The sequence below is a fragment of the Esox lucius genome, chromosome 2 (assembly GCF_011004845.1).
Source record: "Esox lucius isolate fEsoLuc1 chromosome 2, fEsoLuc1.pri, whole genome shotgun sequence".
Classification (NCBI taxonomy): domain Eukaryota; kingdom Metazoa; phylum Chordata; class Actinopteri; order Esociformes; family Esocidae; genus Esox; species Esox lucius.
The window spans coordinates 33,921,403-33,944,734 of record NC_047570.1 but is presented as its reverse complement, the minus strand read 5'-3'; the positions used below and the strand labels follow the sequence as shown (position 1 = coordinate 33,944,734).

The following is a 23,332-nucleotide window of genomic DNA, read 5'->3' as shown; positions in this document are numbered from 1 at the left end:
TGGCCTTTTAATTCTCTGGTTGGCTATCAGAAAGACTCTTTTCCACTCCCTCCCCCACCATTTCCATGTTTCAGTGTTTGCAGAAAGACAGACTGTAATCCAGGACCTTACTGTAACATACTGTAACCCAGGATATACTGTAACCCAGGACCTTACTGTAACATACTGTAACCCAGGACATACTGTAACCCACGACCTTCTCATCAGTTAAAGATGGGCTCAACAGTTTAAAAATAAAGGCTCTGTCTGTTGCCTTGAATATGAAGAGGGAGAGAAAGGAGAGAGAACAAATGAGGGAGAGAAAAAAAGATGAGTGTATTTTGCAAGGATACTCTTTATTGTTCAATCAAAAAGTTACTGAGGTTGTCTTTACAAAATAAACAGTGTCGCGCATGCACAGTGTCACCTCCGGAAATGGAACACACTGTTAACTGCTGCTGTGTGTGTGTTGGTACATCAGACCAGTTCACCTTGAATCTGGATATGGTCCATTTGGTTTGTTTAATCTAAATAAGTAAATGATTATTAATGAACGCAGTGTTTCCCAATCCTGGTCTTTGGGACCCAAAGGGGTGCGTGTTTTTGATTTTGCCCAAGCACTCACACCTGATGGAGCCATGCTGTTGTAATATGTGCAGAATGTGGTTTGACATTGTACTGCTGAAATAAGCAAGGACAATGAAAAATACATTTTCTGGATGGCAGCATATGTTGCTCCAAAACCTGTATAAATTGTTCATTATTAATGGTGCCTTCACATACATGCCAGTCACCCATGCCATGTGCACTACTGCACCCCCATACCATCACAGATGCTGGCTTTTTAACTGTGCGCTGATAACAAGCCAGAAGAGAGGGAAGAAGAGAAAGGGGGAGGGAGAGTTGAGAAAGGGCAGAGAGATATAGAGAGAGGAGAGAGAGAGAGCGGGACAGAATGAGGACAGAAAGAGAGGGTGAAGAGAGGAGGTGAAGAGAGAGAGGAAGCAAACCAACTGTTCATCTTTTCTCTCATTGTTCTTATCTTTCTGTCTTTTTTCTCAGGGAGTGGAAACAGATGACTCATTCATTTCCCCTCTGGCCAGAGTTCCACAGAGGTCTACCCCACCAACAACAACCAACCCACACACACACACACACACACACGTCATGAAAGCAAGACATTTTACTTCCCTCTTATTTACACACAAACACACATGCGCACACACAATGTCAGTGAGATCCAACAGTCCTCTCTGGCATAGAAAACCCGCGGAGAAATGAAGTCACACATTACATCGTCATGCAGGCATGTGGAAGCAATCACAGAAACTGGATCGAATTAGTGAATGTTATACTGTACACACACACCAACCCACCCACACACACACACACACACACACACACACAGACACACACCCACAGACACACACAGACACACACACCCCCACACCCACACACACACCCACCCACCCACACACACACACACACCCCCACACCCACACACAGAAAAACACACAAACAACATTCCATCCAAATGTTCCTTCCAACTCTAGCTGCTAGGTAGTCCACAGCAGACCCGGTTAGTCGGTACGACCCGACCTTTCACAACCCATCAAACGGTGAACATTTAGAGTCAGGGATAACGAAACGGGGGCAAATTATCTGACCATCTTTGAGGGTACCGTGGATTGTCCAGCCTTACATAAGTTCCAGACACCTGGTTTAGTCTGTAGGACTGTAGGACTGTGCATCAAGGCATGACTGAATCCAGGGTCGTTGAGGCCCTCCAAGGAAAGACTGTTCATCCCTATGACTCTGTGAGGGGTTACAGAGCCTTTGCCAGAACCGTTTTTTCAATCACTCCACTCTCTCTGGGATGATTTACAAATGTATAACATTTCATACCACTCTCAAGTGATATTGGACAGGCAGTTGCGTTAAATTTAGACAAAACTGTCAAATGTCAGAAAGAAACTGCAGAAACTTGGCCTTCACTAGATGGCAGGAAGAAAGAAAGCTTGAAACGACAGTAAAAGTGCAGTAACTACAGTCTGTCCTGTTAACTACAGTCTACTGCAATCTTGAACCCAAGATTGCAGTATCATCATGCAGTTATACTGCATTCTGCATTATCTTTCTAAGGGCCTTCTTTCAAAATAACATACAACCAAAAATGTGCTTCGGTCAGACAAAACAAACACATTCCAACCATGAAACATGAAGACCAGGGTATTATGGTGTATGGACTTTGCTGCCTCAGGGGCAGGCCAGTTTCAAGTCAGATTAGTCACATAAATATCATAGCATTATGTTGTTGCGGGTGTAGCAAAATGCCTCTGCCTCTGTTCCTAAAACAAGCAGTTGGCTAAATAAAGTTAACATTTCAGTCCAATTACAAATACAAAAAAGGAACATGTACGAAATGAAGCTAACAGGATATTGAAGTCCAAGATCAGCTTTGTTTTCCTGGATGACGTAGCTCTTTACCCGGAGCCTTTCTGCCAGGGCTCCAACCACTGTCTTGCTGGCAGTGTCAACGTTTCCCTTACCGTTCCAACCTACCGCTGCTGTGCCATCATCAATCCAACTCGATATAAAGCACAGTCGCAGCAACCCAGCGAACCGTGGTGAGTGTTGTGTGGGGATTTGACTGCCAAAGCACACCTGATGCCATTGTTGGTCAAGCTGCTCACTCTCCCAGGACATTTGGAATCCCTAAACGTAGCGGAGGACGCATTCTGCGGTCTTCTGAGGTCAACGGTGCTCCAAATGTCACAGGGAGTCGCTAGACCTGGATGAAGGAAGGCAATCGTTTTCTATTACCCCTCGCCCGGCCCCACTGGCCAAACTATAAAGCAATACATGGACTTGCTCCTACTTTCCTGACTGAAATGATCCAGCCATACATACCTACACGTAACCTAAGACCGCAAGACGCAGGCCTTCTAACTGCACCCAGAATTTCTAAACAAACAGCCGGAGGCAGGGCTTTCTCATAGAGCTCCACTACTGTGGAATGATCTGCCAATTAAGGTGCAAACTTTCAAGTGTCTACTAAAGACTCATCTCTTCATTATGGTCTATGATTGAGTGTAGTCTGGTCCAGGGGTGTGAAGGTGAACGGAAAGGCTTGATACTGTCCACCCTTGCTGTCTTGCCAGGTGGGCTCTCATCGCCACTCGGATGCCCTCCCTCCAATGCCATTACGGGGCAGAGTCACTGGCTTGTTGTCTCTTCGTTGCGCCCATTGTGCAATTGGGCTGTACTCTGCTGGCAATACTCTGCCCTCATTTCAGTGTGGTTGCGGTTGGTGGGGGTCCCTTTGGTTGATGCTTGGCAATGTGGGTGGATTGATTTCCTGCCTGTTGGGCCCTGTTCGGGGCCTCCCCCAGATAGGGCCAGTGTCACTGGACCCCCGTCTCAGCCCCAAGGTTTTACACTGCTATATTAATGTGCTGGGGGAAGTAAGGTCAGTTCTCCTTCTCTACTATAAATCCGTGCAAATCTAAGGAGTGCACTCTCTAAATGTTCTTGTCTCCCACTCCGTTCAAACTTACGAGGACATGAGGTCTTGGCCCCCGAGTATCAGGCTCGAAAGACTCATTGCTGCCACTGTCCAAAGTCCTCCTGGCTGTGTTGCAGATCAAGACGATACATGATGATTCCAGCTGCCAGTCTGATAACCAGTGCAGCATATACTACAACTGCAATGCGAAAGAAGACTTAGACTAGCTCTTTATAGCTAGCAACCAAGAACCCTACACTAATGTTAGCAGGGCTATTAGGAGTTCTTTTTTTTTTAATAATTCAACTTTTCATGTTATTATTCAGAACTTCATTCTCTATCAGGCATTGGTGCAGTGTAATTGCAAAATGATGTAATTGATTTTTTTACAGTTCTGCAAGACTGCGGGAAAAAAACTACTTGTCTTATTTTTCTGCCCGGGAAATGCGTATCTGTCAATTAACGATCGCATTGTGATACCTGTGTCATTTGTCAAATCAGGGGACTAGCTTTCAATAGTGTTGATCAAATATCTGTACACATATTACATAGTGCAACTTCTCACTGGATAAACTTCTTCACAGCCAGAGGCATTGCTTAGCCCCACATCATTGAATGTGCATGTTTCAATGTACATGCTAGTGGCCCACACGTCTACATTGTCAAAACGCGCCATCGGAATTATAGATGAATAGATCAGGGCCCTTTTTTTTTGTTGGTCTATTTGGGATCCGGGTCCAGGACTAACGACGCCACTGTTCACAGCAACATGTGTAACTATCACTAACGCTATGGGAACACCATTTGAACTTAAGGCGAGGCCGCGCGGTTGCACTACTGGAATCTGGATTCAATTCCACTTGGATGGAGTACAACAGAACTTCGTTCTGGCTCAACAGCTGTGCTGTTATCCTAGCACCAGAGGAGCTCATCAATGCACATTTTATTTGGACCCACAGCTTTTAAAATGCGCGTGAAAAATCAAAACAATTTTATAAACTGGGTCTTGAAAATTAAAAACGGCTGAGTTTGATTAAATTCCACTCTTTCAATCTCCCCACTCTTTACAGAAGTTAAATAAAGTTAAATAATTAAATGAACCACGTGGACCGAATGGAATGAGACAGAGGGCCGGAGTACATAAAAACATTTATTTGTTGAGGACATCATACAGTTTACATGGCCCTTTTTTACCAGGCCTGGTGGTTAATAATATCAACATTACAGCTTAATAGTTCATCTTTAATATTTAGTCCTGACACGGAGTTTCAACATACAAAAATCCCCCCCGCAAGAGAGTGGCTTTACATAACTGATACACACACACACACCTCAAATGTGTGTGTTTGTGTGTGTGTGGAATGTGTGTGTTAGGGTAAACGCTTTGAGATGGATATCTATAATTCCAATGATAATGGGCATGATTGGACTGCAGAATAGAGACGGCAGAGAAAGCACAGAACGAGCACAACTGAAGCCTCGCTTTCCACCCAGGCAGCAGACGCAGAAAAACAGACGGTAATGAAATGGCCGGAAAACAAAACAGGTAGGAATGAAGGGGGGAAAAGGACGAAATTAAAACTACGTGATTGGACCCCTTCTGCGTGGTGCACCTTTTAACAGAACCCTGGGTAAGAACGGGACACGGCAGATAACGGGAGGCCATTTGGTACACACGCATTCTTTGTAAGCAAATCACAAATGTGTGCGGTCAGGTGACGCCACATATGAATTAGAAACATCGTCGTAGTAATGGTCCTTCAAAACAACATGATCACGAGATGATTGACACAGGACCACCACCAATAGCAGCAGTATCCCGGGCACAGATCCATCAGTCTTGGTCTAAGATTCACTTTCAATGGAGACTGTCTGTAGAGAACCATTTTTGGACCAGGAGTTAAAGTAGACCAGCCGACAGTTCTCGACAGACTTCTATAGCGCGTTGGTGTTGGTAAGAAACAGTAGGTGTATAGACCAGGGACTACATGGAGCTGGTCAAGAGTGGCAGTACCACATCAACACAGTTCTCATTCTACAGTCAGTGGGTGCAGATTAAAAGCAGTGTATTAAAAACCAATGTTGAGTGTCTACATCAGGCCTTAGGTGGCCCGGTTTTACAGTATGACAGAGGAATCCAGTTAAGTTTGTAACATAACATGATGACAACATGACACTGTGACCATAACATCATGACACTGTGACCATAACATCATGACACTGTGACCATAACATCATGACACTGTGACCTCGCTCAGACAAGGTATGTGCAATGAACCCATACAGTATGTTCTTTTAAATCTATTATACTCACAGTCAGGATCTGAGATATCTAAGGAGAATGTTGTTATACGCTGGTCAGGCATATCTCCTAACAAGTCCAGAATGTATGTTAGCCAATGTAAGCGCTGCACATTAGTCTTTGGCATTGTTGCATATCGGAGAAGCCCATTGGTTGAGCGGACGTTTTCGTCAGACCAATGGCAAGACAGCAGATTATCACGTCAATGCTTCCTCAATGGTTTTAGAAAACCTTATATTTACTTGGTCAAACAATATAATCTGATAACATCCCTTTCCCGGTGAAGGTAAATTAAATAAACCGGATAAATCAGTCAGGCTGAACCGACAAGAGCTAAATGGAACAATATCAAGTGTAAGACTTTTAAAATTCTATAAGACGCAATTAATTTGTAAGACTTTTAAAGTTATTTATGAAAGTATAAAGATATCTATAAATGTTATTTTGAGCTGGCAGCTGTTTTCAGGGATGCAGCTGGACTTAAATGCTCCATGGAGCTCACAACAGCTGTGTCATCGAACAACAGCCAGGGAGAAAGCATCATGACAGGAGTGTCAGCTAATGTCCTAGAGTTGACCCCATCTTAAACCATTCGGAACAACCAGAGTTTTTCGAACCAGGGCCCAGTTGTAAGCCACGGGGAATCCACGGAAAGCGGCCAGCGGGTCCCGACTCCAAGCCCCATGTTAAGTAACCGCTTGTAAGACCAGAGCCTGGGGCCCTCGGAGAGAACACAAACACTACTCTAGAGGCCTGTCCCAGACTTCTGAGGTCAGGGGTTAGGAGTTAGTTCAGGCTACGCGAGTATCTCTCGGTTCATGGTTACTTGCTTCACGGTACGGTTTGTCGTGCACTAAGCACGGTAAAAAAAAAAAAAAAGAAGAAATACATAAAAGCGATGCAGTACACAATCAAACGGAAAATAAAACCAGAGGCTCAGAGGAAAAATACAAAGGAAGCGCCTGAAATGAAATGACTAAAACTAAACAAAAAGGATGCACAGCTGCAGTTACTATAACAACGACAGTATAGCGATAAACAACAACATGTATGTGTGTGTATTGACATGTAGGTAATACGGGAGAGGGATATTCCAGTTATTTCCCCCCTGCGTGCCAAATGACACCCTATTCCCTGCCTAGTGAACAACTAGGGTGCACAGGGCTCAGGTCAAAAGTGGTGCACTAGTTAGAGAATAGGGTGCCACCGGGGACACAGTCCCTGTCTGGTTGAGGGCGCCGTGCTCCGCTGTTTGGCACAAGACTCTTGACATCCACACGCACGCCACGGTGTGATGACACCAGGGGATTGGCAGAAATGTGTTCCACACGGTGAGATGAGACGACGGGATTGGCTTGGAGACGGGGGCACGGTCCCTACAGGTCCCCCTCAACTCGCCTCCTGCGGACTGGGGTGGGACGAGAGGAAGAGGAGTGAGGAAGAGAGCAGAAAATGGATAAATAAAATGAAAGGAATTGGACGCACTCCGAAATGTTGATCAAACCGTCCCTCAACTCCTTCTACACTGGTCAAAGAGAATAAAGGTCACGGTGTTCATGAGCATTCAACCCCTTGACAAGAGTTAACCAGAATCTCAGTGGTGTAACCACACCATAAAACAACACACCTGTGTTAAGTTGGCAGTGAACACACACACACACACGATAGTCAGAGGCCTGAGTCATGGTATATTGGCCTTATACCACACCCACACAGACCCTACACTAAACACCTTACCACCGGGCTGAACAACCAACACTGAAGAGGAACTCCGCCCCTAGACCTGAGTGGTTGGTGTGTGTGTGTGTGTGTGTGTGTGTGTGTGTGTGATCTTACTCAGGTCGTTGTTCTTGGTGATAGCTGCAGAGGCTCTGGCACGGGGACCTTGCTGGCAGAAGTGGTATCCAAACTTCACTATAGTGTTGTTCTCCTCCAGCATCTTAGCCATCTTCATCTCCACTGAAGTCCCCAGCTGCTGTCTCTGCCCAGGGACACAGACACACAGGTCAAGATCTACACACATCAAGATTAACACACATCAAGATCCAACGAAGGAACAGAAAAATGTCAACTCTAAATCTATTTACATGCTAAATGATTGTTCATTATTTGGTAAAGCCAATGATGTGTATCCATGTACTAGTCCAGTCCTTGGGTATCATGGGAATATTCAGGTCTGTCCCCAGGGTCTGGTTGGGTTATAACCAATGTAGTTTGAGAAATGCTCTCTTCTCGCTTGTTCCTCAGCATCGGTCCTTGGTCTTGCAAACCCTTAATCTCCAGAGAGCTGCTACCTTTGATGCTTGTAATGCAACTTTACACTCTACCTATTAAACTCATCCATTACATTGACTCATCACGCATTAAACACATCAAAACCCAGTTCCACCACAACCTACACAGGAAACCAATTCCTGTGTGTGAGTGCATGTGTGTGTAAGGTTATAATAAACGCAGTGGTGTGTGTGCGGGCGCGTGCATCTACCCACCCTGCATGTGTGTGTGTGTGTGTGTGTGTGTGCGTGCATGTGTGTCTACCCACCTTGCGTGAGCGTGCGTGCATGTATCAAACGCAGTAGTGTGTGTGTGTGTTACCTGGTTGTCAATCTTGATCTCTGTCAGTGTGTCGTTGTCTCTCAGGGCCTCCACCAGGGCAGAAGCTCCAGCGCTGGTGATGAAGTTGGACTCCAGATTCAGGCTCTGCAATGTCTTGTTCACCCTCAACATCTCACCCATCGCCTGGTGGACGGAACAGGACGGGAATTAGGAGGTCGGAGCAAAAACCTGCACACACCCCTGCCCCATAATCATGCAACAGACACCAACTACAACAGGACTGGGGGATAGGATCACATTCTCCCTCACACACAACACATGTGTTTTTCTATCCATGTGGGGAACTGAGGCAATACTCTGACCCAGAAAGACATGTTCCCTAATCCCCTAAACCTAACCCTAAACCTAACCCTAAACCTAAACCTAACCCTAACCCTAAACCTAACATAACCACTCAGCTGGAAATCGCAATGTTCCTGATGGGGACAGACAAAACAAAAAACATTCTGGGGCCCAATTTGTCAATCAAGCCCCACACACACGCACGCACGCACCACTGCAATGGGGTCGTTGCTCCGAGTAGCTGCAAGGCTGAACTTCTTGACATGCGTGTTCCTCTCCATTGCCTTGGCAAAGTCCTTCAGCGTGGGAATGGGAATGTTCTGCAATATCAGGAGAATATTCATCATGTCTCATGCATCACGTCCCGTCTCATGGAGTGTGACTGGGAACTTCACTACACTTCACAATAACAACATTTGGCCTCGAAAAACAAAAAAAGCTAGTTTAGACTTAGCAGTCAAGGTTAGAATTAAAAGGTAGGGTAAGGTGTTAAATTTAGGAGCAAAGTTTAGGGGTTTTGGGGTTACGTTTACATGGAGAAGTTAGGGATAAAATAACTTTAACGGTCCATAAAAGTAAAGCGACGGTGATGTTTCTGAGTGTGTGTACCTTAATGTTGTTAAGGTTGACCTCAGTAAGCGTCGGGTCGTTGCTTTTTATCCTCTGCAGTGTGTCATCTACGTTAGTGGGGTTCGGAGGCTCGTCAAATACTGGGGTCATCTTCTCCCCTTTTATCACGTCTGGAAATCACAAAACACACCAATCCATCTATGTATTAACACACCAATCCCTCTATAAATGAATCCATTCCATTCCTTTGAGATTCTGGTTATACAGTTAGTGGCTGTGTTTCTGGCTGTGGACTCACTGTTGTATCCTCCATCTTTGCTGCTGGTTCCATCGTAGCTCTGGGTGCTGGTCACCAGCGTATGGACTCCCAGGATCGCTGCACATGAAACAGCCAGAGGTTAAGACGGGCAGAGAGGAAGAAAAAGACACAGAGAGAAACAGACAGGCAGGCCTCACCAGCCAGATCACAGAGCTCTGTGTCGGTAGCGCTGGACAGGGCCTCTTCTAGTTCAGGGTCAAGGGTCGTCGCCTCCTCCTGACGAGACTCAATTGGCCGCTGCTTTGGAACAAATGCCTTGCCTAGAGAGGGAAGGAGATGGAGAGGAGAAGGAAAGTGTAAAGGAGAGCAAGTGAGTAAAGAAAGTGGAGAGAACCTACGAAATGGCTTCCTGTTGAACAGCCTGGCTCCCTCTGTAGGAGGTAATTCCCCAGCTGTCACAGGAAGGACCAAAATGCACAGCAGGGGAAATCTGGGCTGTGTTTACTGTAATGTCCCCCAGGACACAGGCCATTTTATTCACAACAATCAGGGGCACCAATAAACTCCACCTCATCACAGAGTACAGGCAGAAATATCAGACAGTCATTAGTACCATGTCTTCTCGCACGCACACCAAACCACACCACACCACACCACACCACAACATACACACCACAACATACACACCCGTTTTTCCACCCCGATCCAAGTCATATTGTTCTCACAGGAAGACACTGGGCCTCATTCACCAATATCTCCCTACATTTTTTCTTAAACTTGTTCTTGAGGAGGGTCCAAAGAAAAGTCTACATCAGAATCATGACGTGACCATAAACCGCAGAATTGTTCACACCCATGTTCTTATAATGATGAATCCCATTGTCCTCGTACATTGAAAGTGCATGCCATTTGTGGCCAATTAGCATAGGTAAACGCCCGGCCAATCCCCATAAAAGGGCATGAGAGGGCAGGGCTGTGCACACACAGAAATCACACACAGAAATTCAAAAGAAAAGTTGAGAGAAAGGTCAAGAATGCCCAAACCAAAATCTGTGGAGCACCGGAACCCTAACATAAAATAATGTTGAGTAGTTCTGAAGTGGAGGTACTGCTTTAGGAAGCAAACCGCAAACGAGCAGTCATATTCAGTAGCGTCAGTAGCGGATATGAAACAACTAAAATTGAAAGATGAATGAGATGATACTACGGGTTCAGTGAAGGATGCATCTGGAGAGCGGCTCACAAATGAGGAAGTACAAAAAAAAAAAAAACGGTTTGTCTCAAATCGGAATTTCATCTTAAGAACCGTTGGTGAATGAGGCCCAACGAATGCTTATGCGCAGACCATGCATGCGCGTATCTGTGTGCATGTATTCCAGTCCGCTTCATTTCATGACCCCTACTAGGTCACTATAATGTTGTCTATTCATTTTCTAGCTTCAGTACACCCTCACTTAATGAATCAATTAAGTTTCAGCTTCTGACACCATTCCATATTATTGACATTTTCCATTTGCTCTCTCTTCCTGTCTGTCTTTCTCCCCCTCGACACCTCGCACGGACCCCTTGGTGTCCCACTCTCCCCCTCTGCTGGCACAACTACCCACCAGTCTCTGAGGCTATATGTACCATTTACATCACTACCAACGTGAAGGACGGACGGACGGACGGACGCACGCACGCACACACACGTTAGCTTGGCTACCTAAAGGCCTTGTGTCCACCACACGGATGGACATCTGTATCTTCTCCACAGGGAGGTGTGATTAAAACACGCTTAAAACAAAAACAATCCGACAGGTCCCTGGAACCAGCGGGGTCAGTCTGATTGGTCCCAGGAACTGATGGGTGGGGCCAGATACAGCATAATCTATTAAATGGCTTTGATGCTGGTCAACGATGATTGTAAGAGAGGATCTAAGAAATGATAGATGACCGCATCCCTTTGGTGCCTCCCCTGAAGTTCTCTGGCGCCCTCCCAGAGTAAATACAACCAAACCTCCACAGGACCGAAAGGTGAACCAAGGTAGATTTGGTAGGTAGAGCATGGTGCTTCTACTACCAGGGCTGTGGCTTTGGCTGTATTCACTCACTACCACTACTTCAGGTCATTGAGGATAAGAGCATCTGCATAATGGCTTTAATGTGAATTTGAAACAACAACATGTCGATTGAAACCCAGTCTTTTAGCCAGACCACTGACCCCTAACTTCCCCGGGAAGTTGCTCTGGGTCTGGACTTCCAGCAGAATGGTAATGACCAATGGTATTCCTACACAAGACGTAAAAAACATTTTAAATGAACAAAAACAAGGTTTGGCAGACATTTTGTCTTAAATTTCCTCTGCTGCAAAATGTACAAATGCTCAGCGTGGCCCCCCGGAAGAGACCGAATGGTGCCCCCCCCCGGTCAGACTGACTGACTCTAGAGCGGTCTGAAGAGAACACAACAACAAGAGACAGAACACACGCACACATCTGTCATGAACAAAAGTGTAAAAAAGAAATTTAAGAACATAAAATGTTTAAACTAGAAAACAGCCCCTATTCCAAGGACACTGCAGCTCCTAAATGTTTATTCCAGGCCACAAAGCAACATTAAAACCGCTCGCTTGAGACGCGTAAACAAGGGAAATAGTAGCACTGTAGAGCCCTGACAATGACCCTTGACACAGCGACCTTGGAGGTCAATCACTCTTTACTGAAACAAAAACTCAAGAATGCTTGAATGCTCTGCCAGTCCAGAACTAGAAACTGGGAGGCAACACTAGTTGACATGGCTGGTGAGAGCCAGAAAGAGACAGAGATGGGATGGAAAGACAGGAATAGAGTCCTCCTCTCTACTCCCCACAGCAAGCCGACTGCAGAGTTCCGCAGGCCTGGCTGGTTGCCATGGTGACCCGCTGTGGGCGTCGCAGCCGACACTGCTGACCCCCTCAACTTCCTGTCTCACACAGAGCGAGAGAGAACGACAGACGTAGGAAGACCGAAGAAGAGACAGTCACGGACGATGCCGGATGGATGTTCCCCAAAAGTGGTGCTCTGTTCCGATGTCTGGTTGCTGCTATTTCTGTCCCGTCACTGACCATAAACTCTTCCACAAGTGTGTGTGTGTGTGTGTGTGTGTGTGTGAGACAGACAGACAACAGTCATCTTTACAGAACACAGCTGGAGATCTTTAGAAGACCTGGGAATTAACGGTCTGCATCCCTCCTCCTTCTCGTTCTCACTCTCACACCATTATACTCCCTCAATCAACACGTCTCCCTCGATTCTTCTTCCTCCCTCCATCAGTCTCCCTCGACACATCTCTCCCTCTCTCCCACGATACTTCACTCCCTCCCTCAGTGACCCTCCACGTCCCTCCCTCCATCCATTGTCTTCTCAGGCTCCCAGGCATTTTGTTCAGAAAACCAGACAGTTTCCTATAAGACAGAGTGAAAAGTCACAGAAGAAAGCCTGAAGTCTAAAGTCCTCTCTGCTGCTAGGACAACTAAGGCCAAGCTTTAAAACCCAAACGGGCCGCTTCCACCTGCCAAGAAAACCCCCTGAACACGGCTGAGGGGAAGGCCCTGGTGATTTACATCAGTGCGCCCCTGTGAAGCCCCAGGATGGAGTTTCAGGGAACCACGACTTAAAACCCTGATGTCCCCAACCTCCGAGGTAGAGGTGTTGACCAACTGATCAGCCTGGCTGGTTTGACCGTTTCAAAACAATCGGTAATCGGCGTTGTTGTACACTAGCATTAGTAGTGTATAATGCTAGTTACATATAATGAAACAGCAGCTTCGCCAAACGGGCGCTGGTTTAACAAAAGCGCTTTTGTGAACAAAGCCCAATCATTAAGCAAATGCATGCTGTCTAATCTAATGAACAACGATGCCTTTTTGAAAACCAGTACACAGTACTAAAAGGTTTTCAAACCTACTTTTAAACCTGTATATTTAGCTAAAAGGCATTCATGTTAAGCAGGCAATATCAGTATTGTTATAATTGTTATTATTAAAAAAGATATATAATCTTCCCGAATAATCCGTTATCTACCTTGAAATAGACAGTGGTCTCATCATTCAGCTCCATCCACCAGTCTCCTGCTTGCCCCCCCCCTCCACCAGGCCCCACCCCTCTTCTCTGCATCGCCAGTCTAAAGGCGGTCTTGGTCTCTAGGGGGCCTTGGTACTTCCTTAACAACTTCTAAACTGTACATAAATACAGCCATTACCCACAACCCCCAGTTTCCTGTTTCAGCCCCATAGGAGTAGAGGCAGCTACCAATTACCCACAGCCAGTCAGTGACAGCCTCACATTCTTACATCCCCTCTGAGTGGGAGTGAAGCTGGGCGCTACTCTCGGAGTGCCGGTGAGGGGACAAATTGAACCTGTAGCCCACTGGGGTCAACTCAGACCAGACGTCCAATAGCTGTTTACTTCACTTCAGGAAGTGAAGTCAACATTGAGCGAGACCGAGAGAAAACCGAAGAGAGAGAGAGAGAGAGAAAACAAAGAAAGAGAGAAAGAGCGGGTGAGCTTAGAGCAGCACAGTCACACCCCAGATACGTCTCTGACCATGGGTTTCTCAACCATCCATTTCCTTTCATTCGTCACCCTCTGAACTGTCACAATGTAACAGGCTTCTGCTATACACTGTGGGCCAGCGAGCGCATCGATGTAAGATGAGAAATGTTGGAGCAGTGATCTTATGATCCGGAGGTCATCGTGAGCCTTCACATGGAGCGTACAGGGAAGGGAGGAACTGATCGGAGCAGAGGAATAGTGTAGAGGAGTGCAGAGAACTTTGAGAGTAGTGGAGAGGAGGAGAGGAGGAGTAGACAGTGCTCCCCCCCCCACACTTCATTTCCAAATAATTAATCTTTCAAACCACTCAACACTGACGGCGACGACACCACGGAGAGAAGACAGAGAAGGGGAGGAGCCTCAGAGCTCCGGGTAACGGATGTCAAGGGGAGATGGGCTATGGGGGGGGGGCGGAGAAAATAGAGGAGACTAACAGGTCCAGAAAGTACACTAGAAAGCGACGACGGAGGCTGTTGCCATGGATGTCCAGGCTCCTGGTCACTAACACCCAGGCCTTGTGCTTCGGTCAGGGTCACTGTTCCCTCCATCCCCCTCTCTGCCCCCCCCCCCCCTCCCCCGTCTGTGTCTCTCCCCCGTCTGTGTCTCTCCCCCCCTCCCGTCTGTATGTCTTTGTTTCTCCATAACAGCAGACCAGAGATGCATTAGTAATACATGCTGATGCAGCAGTGCATAGATTACAGCTCATCACACACACACACACACACACACACACACACGCACGCGCACACCCCTTACCTTTCCTCTCTCCAGTGAAGGATACCAGGTCTTCTCTGTCTTGATATTCCAGAGCTTCCTTCTCCAGGTAGCTCAGAAGTTTGTCTCTGTTGAAAGGACCCGTGGCCGGCTTCACTGTGTGGTCCTTCTGACGCATAGACGCCGGCAACAATGCATTCTGGGAAAACACGGGCGGGATGAATAAAAATTTAATGCTTTGCACGTGACGACAGATCACCACATCAAGGCAGTTGTATTTGTGGCGGGACTGACGTCAAGCTATTTCTGCGACCGTATTGTGAAATAACATGCTCTCTTTCCTACACAGCTAGTTAGCGGACTAGATCGTGTCTGAAACTAGTGTTTATTCCCGGCGATGAGCTAGCTGTCACATGCAACCACACATCGCTAGCTTACTGCGTGGAAACGTAGCACATGACTGTGTATTAAGACAATCCACCCAGCCTGCATTCACCACATCAGGACGAGCAGGCAGACGATCTTAAATCCAGAGTTCGATTCACAGAACGCATCATTGTAAAAGTTAATGCTTTTAACTGAACTGTGAAAATTAGCTTCTCATAACAGGAAAGACACACGTCACCAATGCAAACACAGGCCTTAGATTTCCCAACAATGAGCCGGGAGTTGCAAGAGTTCAGTTGGAAGTTAAACGCTGATGAGAACAACATGTGTGTTTTCACCATTTCAATACAGACACACACACTAGGTTTGTCTCTGCTATATAATTGAGCCGGGGGAGTCGGGTCAGTTCTCCTTCTCCACTGTAAATCCTTGTAAATCTAAGGAATGCACACTCCAAATTTCCCTTGTCTCCTGCTTCGTTTAAACTCAGGAGGACATGAGGTCTTGGCCCACACCTCCGGAGTACCAGGCTTGTAAGACTGGTTGCGGTCCCTGTCCAAAGTCCTCCTGGCTGTGTTGCAGATCAAGACCATACCTGACGACTCCAGCTGCCACTCAGCTGACCGCTCCACGCACAGCACGGCACAGCCAAAAGAGAACAGGTCATCCCTCTGAGCCTAGTTCCTCTCTAGGTTTCTAAATTTCAGTCCCTTTTAGGGAGTTTTTCCGAGCCAATGTACTTCAGTACTGTTGTTGTTTGCTCCTTTGGGTTTCAGGCTGGGTGTTTTGTAAAAGCATATTGTGACCACTGCTGATGTAAAAAGGGCTTTATAAATAAATGTGATTGATAATGACACAACGCAGACAGACAGACAAGCAGGCAGACGCCACCCATACCTCTGGGTCCATCTCCTCCAGAGCGGTCTCCAGTTGTTTAAGTTCTTGCTCTGACAGGTTGTTAAGGATCTCATCCTCGTCAATCTCCTTGTACTTCTCCAGATCTTTCTTATAGGACAGCGCCATGCTCCCGCTCTCTCTCTACACCTACTGCAGACTGGGGGAGGGGGGTGGAGATGTCTGTGTTCCTCAGGCTGTGAGCACCACGCCTACAGGGAGGTAACCAGCTGCAGATGGACAGAGGGAGGCAGGGGGAGAGGCAGGTAGGGGGAGAGAAATTGATGTGAGAGAAAAGGGACAGAGACAGATGAGACAGAGAGAAATGGGCAGAGAAACAGAGAGAACGACAGATGACAAACCAGTAAATATAATGACATTTGAGTTACTGAGATCAAGAACCTTGACGCAACTAAAGCCAGTGAAACAACATCTTTCTTTACATCATCCCAGGAATTAGAACATGAACTAAAACCGGGCCACAGCTGGTCTGGAAACAGATGAGAAATACAATTCAACTGAAAGGCTTGACTGGTATGGAAACACTGCTTAGATTGCCAAAGAAAGTGGAAGAACAAGCAGGATGTACTATAAAAAATTATAACCACCATCAGGTCAGTATCTTTCTCGTTGTGACAACATTAAACGGACAGCCTGAGCCGACTGTGTCGGCGCCGGTCTGTGGAGCGCACACGTTCCAATTCCCACAATGCTCTCTGAACACACAGGACCCAACAACTACCAGTCACGCACAGACATACAACGCAACACACACCCTCTTCAGGTCAAGGTACAAACAAGACCCTAATGAGCACATCGCCTGATATTCGTCACTAGATAGCAACTCATAAGCCCAGTTATGGCTGTTTGTAGGTCATAAATCAGGGTGACACTGCTTCCAAAATGAGCACAGAAATTTGAAAAACAAAAAACAGGTCAGACTGCCAAAGCCGCTTGATTATGACTGAACGTGCAGCACTTCATTAGAGGCTTGAATATGCAAAAACGGCAATGAAGCACAGGGGAGAAGTCAGCACTGTCTAATTCTCTGCATGGTATTTTGTTTTTTATTTATATATACACATGCTTTCGGGCATCACATACCACAAAAAATAGCCTTAACACACAGTCACCTATTTGGCCCCATGGTGTTAGTGACAGTGAAACAATGATTAACTCATGTCAAGCCCTAATCTGTTAACTTCTCATGGAATGCGGTCCTGCCGTGAACACCACATAAAGGCTATATCATAGAAACCTAAATAACATGAGATATTCTCCGGCGGATTTGATGACAGTATAACCGGATTGACCCACATATTGCCCAAACAACCGGTTTTAAGTTTCAAGCAGGTACGACCTGTGTTTTACGGTTACCATGCACGACTAGTTTCATACAATTCACACCAATTCCACATACAAAAACAAAAGATTTGCTCAACGGCAAAATATATTAAATCATCATCGACAGAGACCGGTTGATGGGTGCTTTTAGTTGAGGACAGCTTGTATGTGTGTGCGCGCGCCACAACTAATCAATAAAGTCAATAATGAAAAACAGTTGCCTACGAATTTCAGAATCGGTTAATCATGTGGGACATGCAGCGGGGAAAAAAGATTAAAGATTGAACAAAATGTCAGAGGCTGAGACTACACCAGTGGAAAGACATTCAAAACTCAATTATTTAGCATTTACATTGACAACATTCCAAAAGACAGTTGGCGGAAATATCTGCTAGAGCTGAATTGGCGTGTTCACACCTGAAGAGACCACACCGAAGTCATGACCATACATCGAAGTCATGACCATACATCGAAGTCATGACCATACATCGAAGTCATGACCATACATCGAAGTCATGAACACAGAGGATGCTAGGGGTCAGAGCGATACCGTAACCTAAAACAAGGGCGCCCTTTTCTGCTTGTCGGAGAGTTGGCCTTATTTTACCTTAGTTTCTGCAAGATTCTCAGGGTTCACCGTTCCCCATTTCCCCTTGCAGGTGTCTATATTTTCCAGGTTCAATAAAACACCCCGCGGAATTACGGACATTAGAAAACAAACGTGGTCGTCAGCGGAAGACCACGAAAGAATAGTTACGTTAGTTACAAAAGAATAGTTACGTTAGTTACAAAAGAATAGTTACGTTAGTTACAAAAGAATAGTTACGTTAGTTACAAAAGAATAGTTACAAATTTATGCTGAGAAGTCACTGGTCCGGTTGAGCCAGAGACTGATTTGATCCACTGGCCCAACGGGTTCCTACTGGCCCTGGGCCACCGAGTCTTTGTTTATTTTGAGCCCTGGGGGATATGGTAGAATAGAGGATCTGAGTTATGGCGAGTCACACGCCTGACAGGGTGAATGACAGGCTTGTCAAGACAAATTTGGGATCAGACTACTCTCTCAGGTCTTCCATGAAACATTCAGGGCAACTAGCTAGCTATTAAATTATGTTTTAATGCCATTAAGTTTATACAGATAGCTCACCTAAAATCTCATTTCATAAAATTACGCAGACTATTTACGTGATTCCAATATGCTGGAACCCTTGACCTACTGAAATTCCTTTGCTGATGCAAAAGGAGAAACAAAATCCTTGGGGAACACTGAAAAAGACGTGATGAAAAAGTGAGCTAGTTAATCTGTTGGATAATAACGCTGGCATCAGTTCCATGTTGAAATGACCGCCAGCGGACTGAAATACAGAAAACACTTTCTGACAGAAAACGTTTTCCGCAATTGAGAGCCAAACACACACAAAGCCAAATCCAGGATAATCTGGGGACTAATTATTTCCGCCCATAGTAAAAATGTGTGTGCGTGTTAAGCCATATGGTCTCTATGCCACTTTAGGCGTTTCACCTCAGAGATAAATGATCTGTAAACAGAAGGCAGTGGGACCAGTTTGTGAGGTCTGGACAGGAGAACACTGACCTTTAGCCTAGCATGGACGCTTGTACACACTTGCCTTTCTGTCCTTCTGGGGACCTGTGACCTACCCCAAAAATCCATGTTCCCTTTTCCCTAGCCCTACACCTACCGCTTACCTGCCACTAACCTCAATAACCTAACCATGCCTAAACCTAAATGTTTAGGCATGGTTAAACACCAATACAACGCAAAATTATATGGTTTTCCCTAAACCTAACCTAGCTGTACATCACATCATGTCCCTGATGGGGACAGACAAAAAAAGAAAACTTGTGACACACACACACACGTCATGAAAACCACTGTACATAAGCACTGCTTGCCCGAGACACAGCGGGTCATTAGAGCGAGGAGAGTCTGACCAGACAGGCCTAATGGAGCACAGTGAGGGAGGTAATGATGATAATGCTGAGAGGCTCCGAAGATCTATTAGTAGTGTCTGATCAATGCCTTTCTCCTACTCTAAGCTTGTTCAATCCTCGTGGAAAACAGCAGACGTCTCAGGGCCAATTATATCACTACCACAACAACCACCGTAGCTCCCCTTAAGGACACGCGTGGCCGTACAGTCTCTGATGTTAGGGCCGGCATCCTTACCACAGAGCCAGGTAACTGACAGTAACGGGGATCTGTTACGAAATTAAAGCCGACCAGCAAAAACATTTCAGATGACAACTGAGTCCAGAACAAAGCCAGTTTGACGACAGACAGGGCGCTGTGCGGGTTCAGTTTGTTGCTGTCGGGACGCGGGCATTCTGCCATCCAGTGGGAGTCCCTCCCACAACTCGAGGTTTGCCAGCATCATGCATTACCAACTGAGCTTAACAGTAGCCCCCCGATCGGGGGGGGGGGGGGGGTTTGGCATCTTACGTTTTGTTCTGGCAACCTTACTCTTCCCAATTTCTATACAGCTCCTTAATAAATTAAAAACATAACTAAATTGAAGGGGGAACAGAATAACACAGAGAGGAAGTAATGTTACGTTAAAGTTGAGTGTCAAATGAAGAACGGTTAGAAAATCAGAAAAGAAACAACTCCAGAAAGGGGGGCTAAACTAAGACCATCCTTGTACTAGACTGCCCCCGGGATAATAACCCCCCCCCCCCTCCATTCACGCCCTGTCTGGTATAGAAGTGGTTCTCTCTCTAACACATTGCCCAGCGGACACTCCAGTAAACTCTGCCTCTTCTTTGACTCTGTCTTCAGTGGGGTTTTGTTTGATTTCCCTCCCTTCCTCCCCACCCCTTCACTAATTTGTTTTCCTCTCCCCCTTTCCTCTGTCGGTGTGGGGCACTCCCTGGTTGAGTGGTCAGGACAGGCAGAAGACAAACTTGATAGAAAACAGATGGAGAGAGGGAGCGATGGGGAGAGAGAGAGAGGGAGAGAGAGAGGACCAGATGCTGACAGTTTTCTCTGCTGTAGTGAACAAATGACTAACATGATGTAATGCTTGTTCTGGGAGTTTGGGCAGTTGTAAACTAGTAAAAAAAAAAAAGGGGGGGGGGGAGCTGCAGCTCCAGTTGCGTCGCTGTCCGGCGGTATCTCACAGTCATGCCTTTACCACTCTCTTACCCAAACTGTCTGTTTCTTCCTCCACACTCTCTCTCCTGCTTTCCTTCATTCTCACTGTCTCACAGCCACCCACACCTTTTGGGACTGAAGTCATGGGCTAGGCTATATAATGGTGATGGAATTTAGGGAGCGCTATCGTCTTCTCCTCCTCTCCTCCCCTGCTCTCTCCGCCACTGCCCACCTGCTTTCCCGCTCCTCCACCGCCCGCTTCCAGATAAGAGCCGTGACTGGTGAACGGGAGCAACATACGGTGATGTAATAACGCCAGCAACCCAAAGGGCAAGAGTGATGACCGCCATGCAGGCATCTCGCCATGTTGAAGCAGAGTCAAACCTGTCTTAACAGTATCAGACTTGCTGACGCAGTGCGATTATGCGCTCGCATAAATACGCATGCACGTGCACACCAACACACACACACACACACACACGAGTAGACTCACAGTGTACACACAACACTGCCAGACATGCTGAGTAAGTCTGAGATGCCCCGCCCTGTTGGTGATCTGTATCAGTATAAACAAAGCCCTCCACTGTTGACACTTAAAACAGCCTCTCAAACCCAGGCCCGTGGCTCATATACATTTTACACACTGCGTCCCTTAACCCACAAAGTTTCTTAGTTAATAGAAAGTACTCTCTTTACTTAAAACCATTTCTGTCTGTAACAATTCACAATAGCTGTTCTGCAATGGCAGTCCTGAGAAACAGTTCCCTCACCTGCTAAAGAAGCATACCTCTCTCCCCGTGAAAGGTACTAGGTACTCAGTCGTCTCCGGGACCTCGGCTGTCCTCCAGGGCTGGGCGCAGTGAGACTAAGACCAAGTTGCCCCTACACAAACTAATAGTAGGTCAGTTTGTTGTCTCGCATCCAAAACGGTAAAGCTTAGGGTCTGGGGAAGACCACTTCTTGCCTGAGCGAAAACACTGGTTCCTTACAAAGGTTTTCCTGGGCGGCCCGGACCACACCCTTCAATCAGAATGGATGCAGGCTTTCAGGAGGCAGGCAGATAAAGATGGAAGCCACTGAACAGCTTCAGATTGTATGTAGGACTACTATAATAGGGCTGTGACACATAGAACACGAGTCATTGTTAAACTGACATTTTTTCCTGCTTGTACTTCCAAGCAAACAATGAAAGGGCACGCACTGGCACACAAATACAACACACAAACACACACACACACACACACACACAGTCGATACGTCAGTAAGAAATAATTTCAATGCATTTTAAAAACAAACAGGGTTGCTTTTCTGACAACCAGACAGGCGCGGTCCAAAGCGCAGTATCGCTCCCGTTGCGACAGAGAGGTAGCGGGATAGGGCGGACACGCACGCACTGAACGGAGGCGCGTGCGTTTACTATGTAGCCCACAGGAACGCTGTCCGAGTACATCGCGGTTTATCAGTGCGTCTCACAGTCAATAACACTAGCTAGCAAAGTGTCAGCTCATTGAACAAAAAGCACAGAAGGGATTGATGACATCAGCGAACTAACAAAGTTATGACCGAAAAGTGTAGAGAGAAGTGTAGACCGGGTACAAGAAAACGTCAAATTGAACTGTCTACTCGATATCATCCCACGACACAGTTATTCATCCGCCCTCGACTATGAAACGAGGGTTAGCTAGCCACAGTACATACTCAGCTCTAAATTAAAAATAAACACAGCAACGCTGCATTTTGACCGCGACTTGCCAAATCTGTCGAAAACGCAGAGCGCGTACACTAGCTTAGCGGTGCCAGATAAAAAGCTAGCTAATGTTAGCTAGCTGGCTATCGTATGCTAGTGAAACTGTGAGAAGGCCACACCATATCTGTTCTCAAAAATGATATTCAGTCCGTATCGTCGTTGTGTCCTTACCTAAAACCACTGCTTCTGGGCCAATTCAGTTCGCAAGTCTTAACTCCAGAAGACTCTGTACAATTACTCTACTGTTCCAATGAAAGCGACGGCTCGACTAACCACTATTCACTTTCTCACCCCAAGGGCGGTAACACAGGAAGGGAGACGTCGGACACAGTCCCCAAGTGTACGGCTGCGTCAACAGACCTGAAAGCCAATTCAGCCAATAGACGTAGAGGGTATATACTACCGCCCAATAAGCGTTATCAATTTCTAAGGTTCAGCCCACCCGCGATATGCAAATAACCAATCCGCAACAGTTTCGATAGCAAGCGCAGGTCTCTAGGACAAGGTGCTAGACTGTAGTTGACTGAAATGATAACGATCTGACCAGTTTTGGGTTACCTCCTTAGATTGTTTAGTATTTGTGGAGACAACGCAAATTCAAGATCCGCGCTTGTGCCTTTTGATATACAGTGTAAAAATGTGATCATATGTAGGCCTTTACCGAATAGGTCATTTAATGATACCGTGTGACTTCGGACTATGTATTCTAGCCACCTCTTTCTCCCTGACCTGTGTAATTGCAGAACTGGTCTGGGCAGTTCCAGGTTATGTGCGAAAAAGACACTAACCCTGATTTATTAAATTGTGACGGGGGATAAACTGAAAGTTTAAATACAGCACTCCAGTCTTTGAATTCGCTGCTAGTAGAAAGAAACGTACTCATATTTAATGTATTCTTACTGTGTTTGTGTGCAAATTACGCAAAGTTGCTTGCCTGGTTCTTTAAGAAGAAACGTTATCTGATTTGGGTTTACATTTAGGGTAAGAACTATGCTCAGAATTAGGGCTAGCGTTACGTTTAGGCAAAAATATAGCTTATAGGGATTA

The 23,332-nt window shown here is 46.2% G+C and overlaps 1 protein-coding gene across 3 annotated transcripts; it reads right to left on the bottom strand.

The window, feature by feature from the left end:
• Nucleotides 1-4,621: 4,621 nt before the first annotated feature.
• tmod2 (tropomodulin 2) lies at nucleotides 4,622-22,606 on the bottom strand. Of its 3 annotated transcripts, none has more exons than XM_020055630.2 (12): nucleotides 22,457-22,606; nucleotides 21,528-21,655; nucleotides 21,309-21,429; nucleotides 16,086-16,312; nucleotides 14,844-15,000; nucleotides 9,711-9,833; nucleotides 9,553-9,630; nucleotides 9,294-9,424; nucleotides 8,897-9,004; nucleotides 8,382-8,525; nucleotides 7,623-7,767; nucleotides 4,622-7,194 (listed from the first exon to the last, which is right to left on the bottom strand). In XM_020055630.2, the coding sequence occupies exons 4-12, from the start codon at nucleotides 16,209-16,211 to the stop codon at nucleotides 7,163-7,165; spliced, it is 1,044 nt and encodes a 347-aa protein (XP_019911189.1). In that variant the 5' UTR covers nucleotides 16,212-16,312; nucleotides 21,309-21,429; nucleotides 21,528-21,655; nucleotides 22,457-22,606; the 3' UTR covers nucleotides 4,622-7,162. The 3 variants fall into 3 exon arrangements, with proteins under 3 accessions (XP_019911189.1, XP_010894241.1, XP_010894240.1); XM_010895939.3 differs by having other exon boundaries at nucleotides 21,309-21,420; XM_010895938.3 differs by lacking the exons at nucleotides 21,309-21,429; nucleotides 21,528-21,655.
• Between the last annotated feature and the right edge of the window lie 726 nt (nucleotides 22,607-23,332).

Coding starts and splice junctions, on each gene's coding strand:
- tmod2 (XM_020055630.2), bottom strand. CDS start 16,211: ATGGCGCTGTCCTATAAGAAAGATCTGGAGAAGTACAAGGAGATTGAC. Junction 9,425..9,552: donor CAAAGATGGAGGATACAACA/GTGAGTCCACAG, acceptor TGTGATTTCCAG/ACGTGATAAAAGGGGAGAAG. Junction 8,526..8,896: donor GCAACGACCCCATTGCAGTG/GTGCGTGCGTGC, acceptor TCCGTCCACCAG/GCGATGGGTGAGATGTTGAG.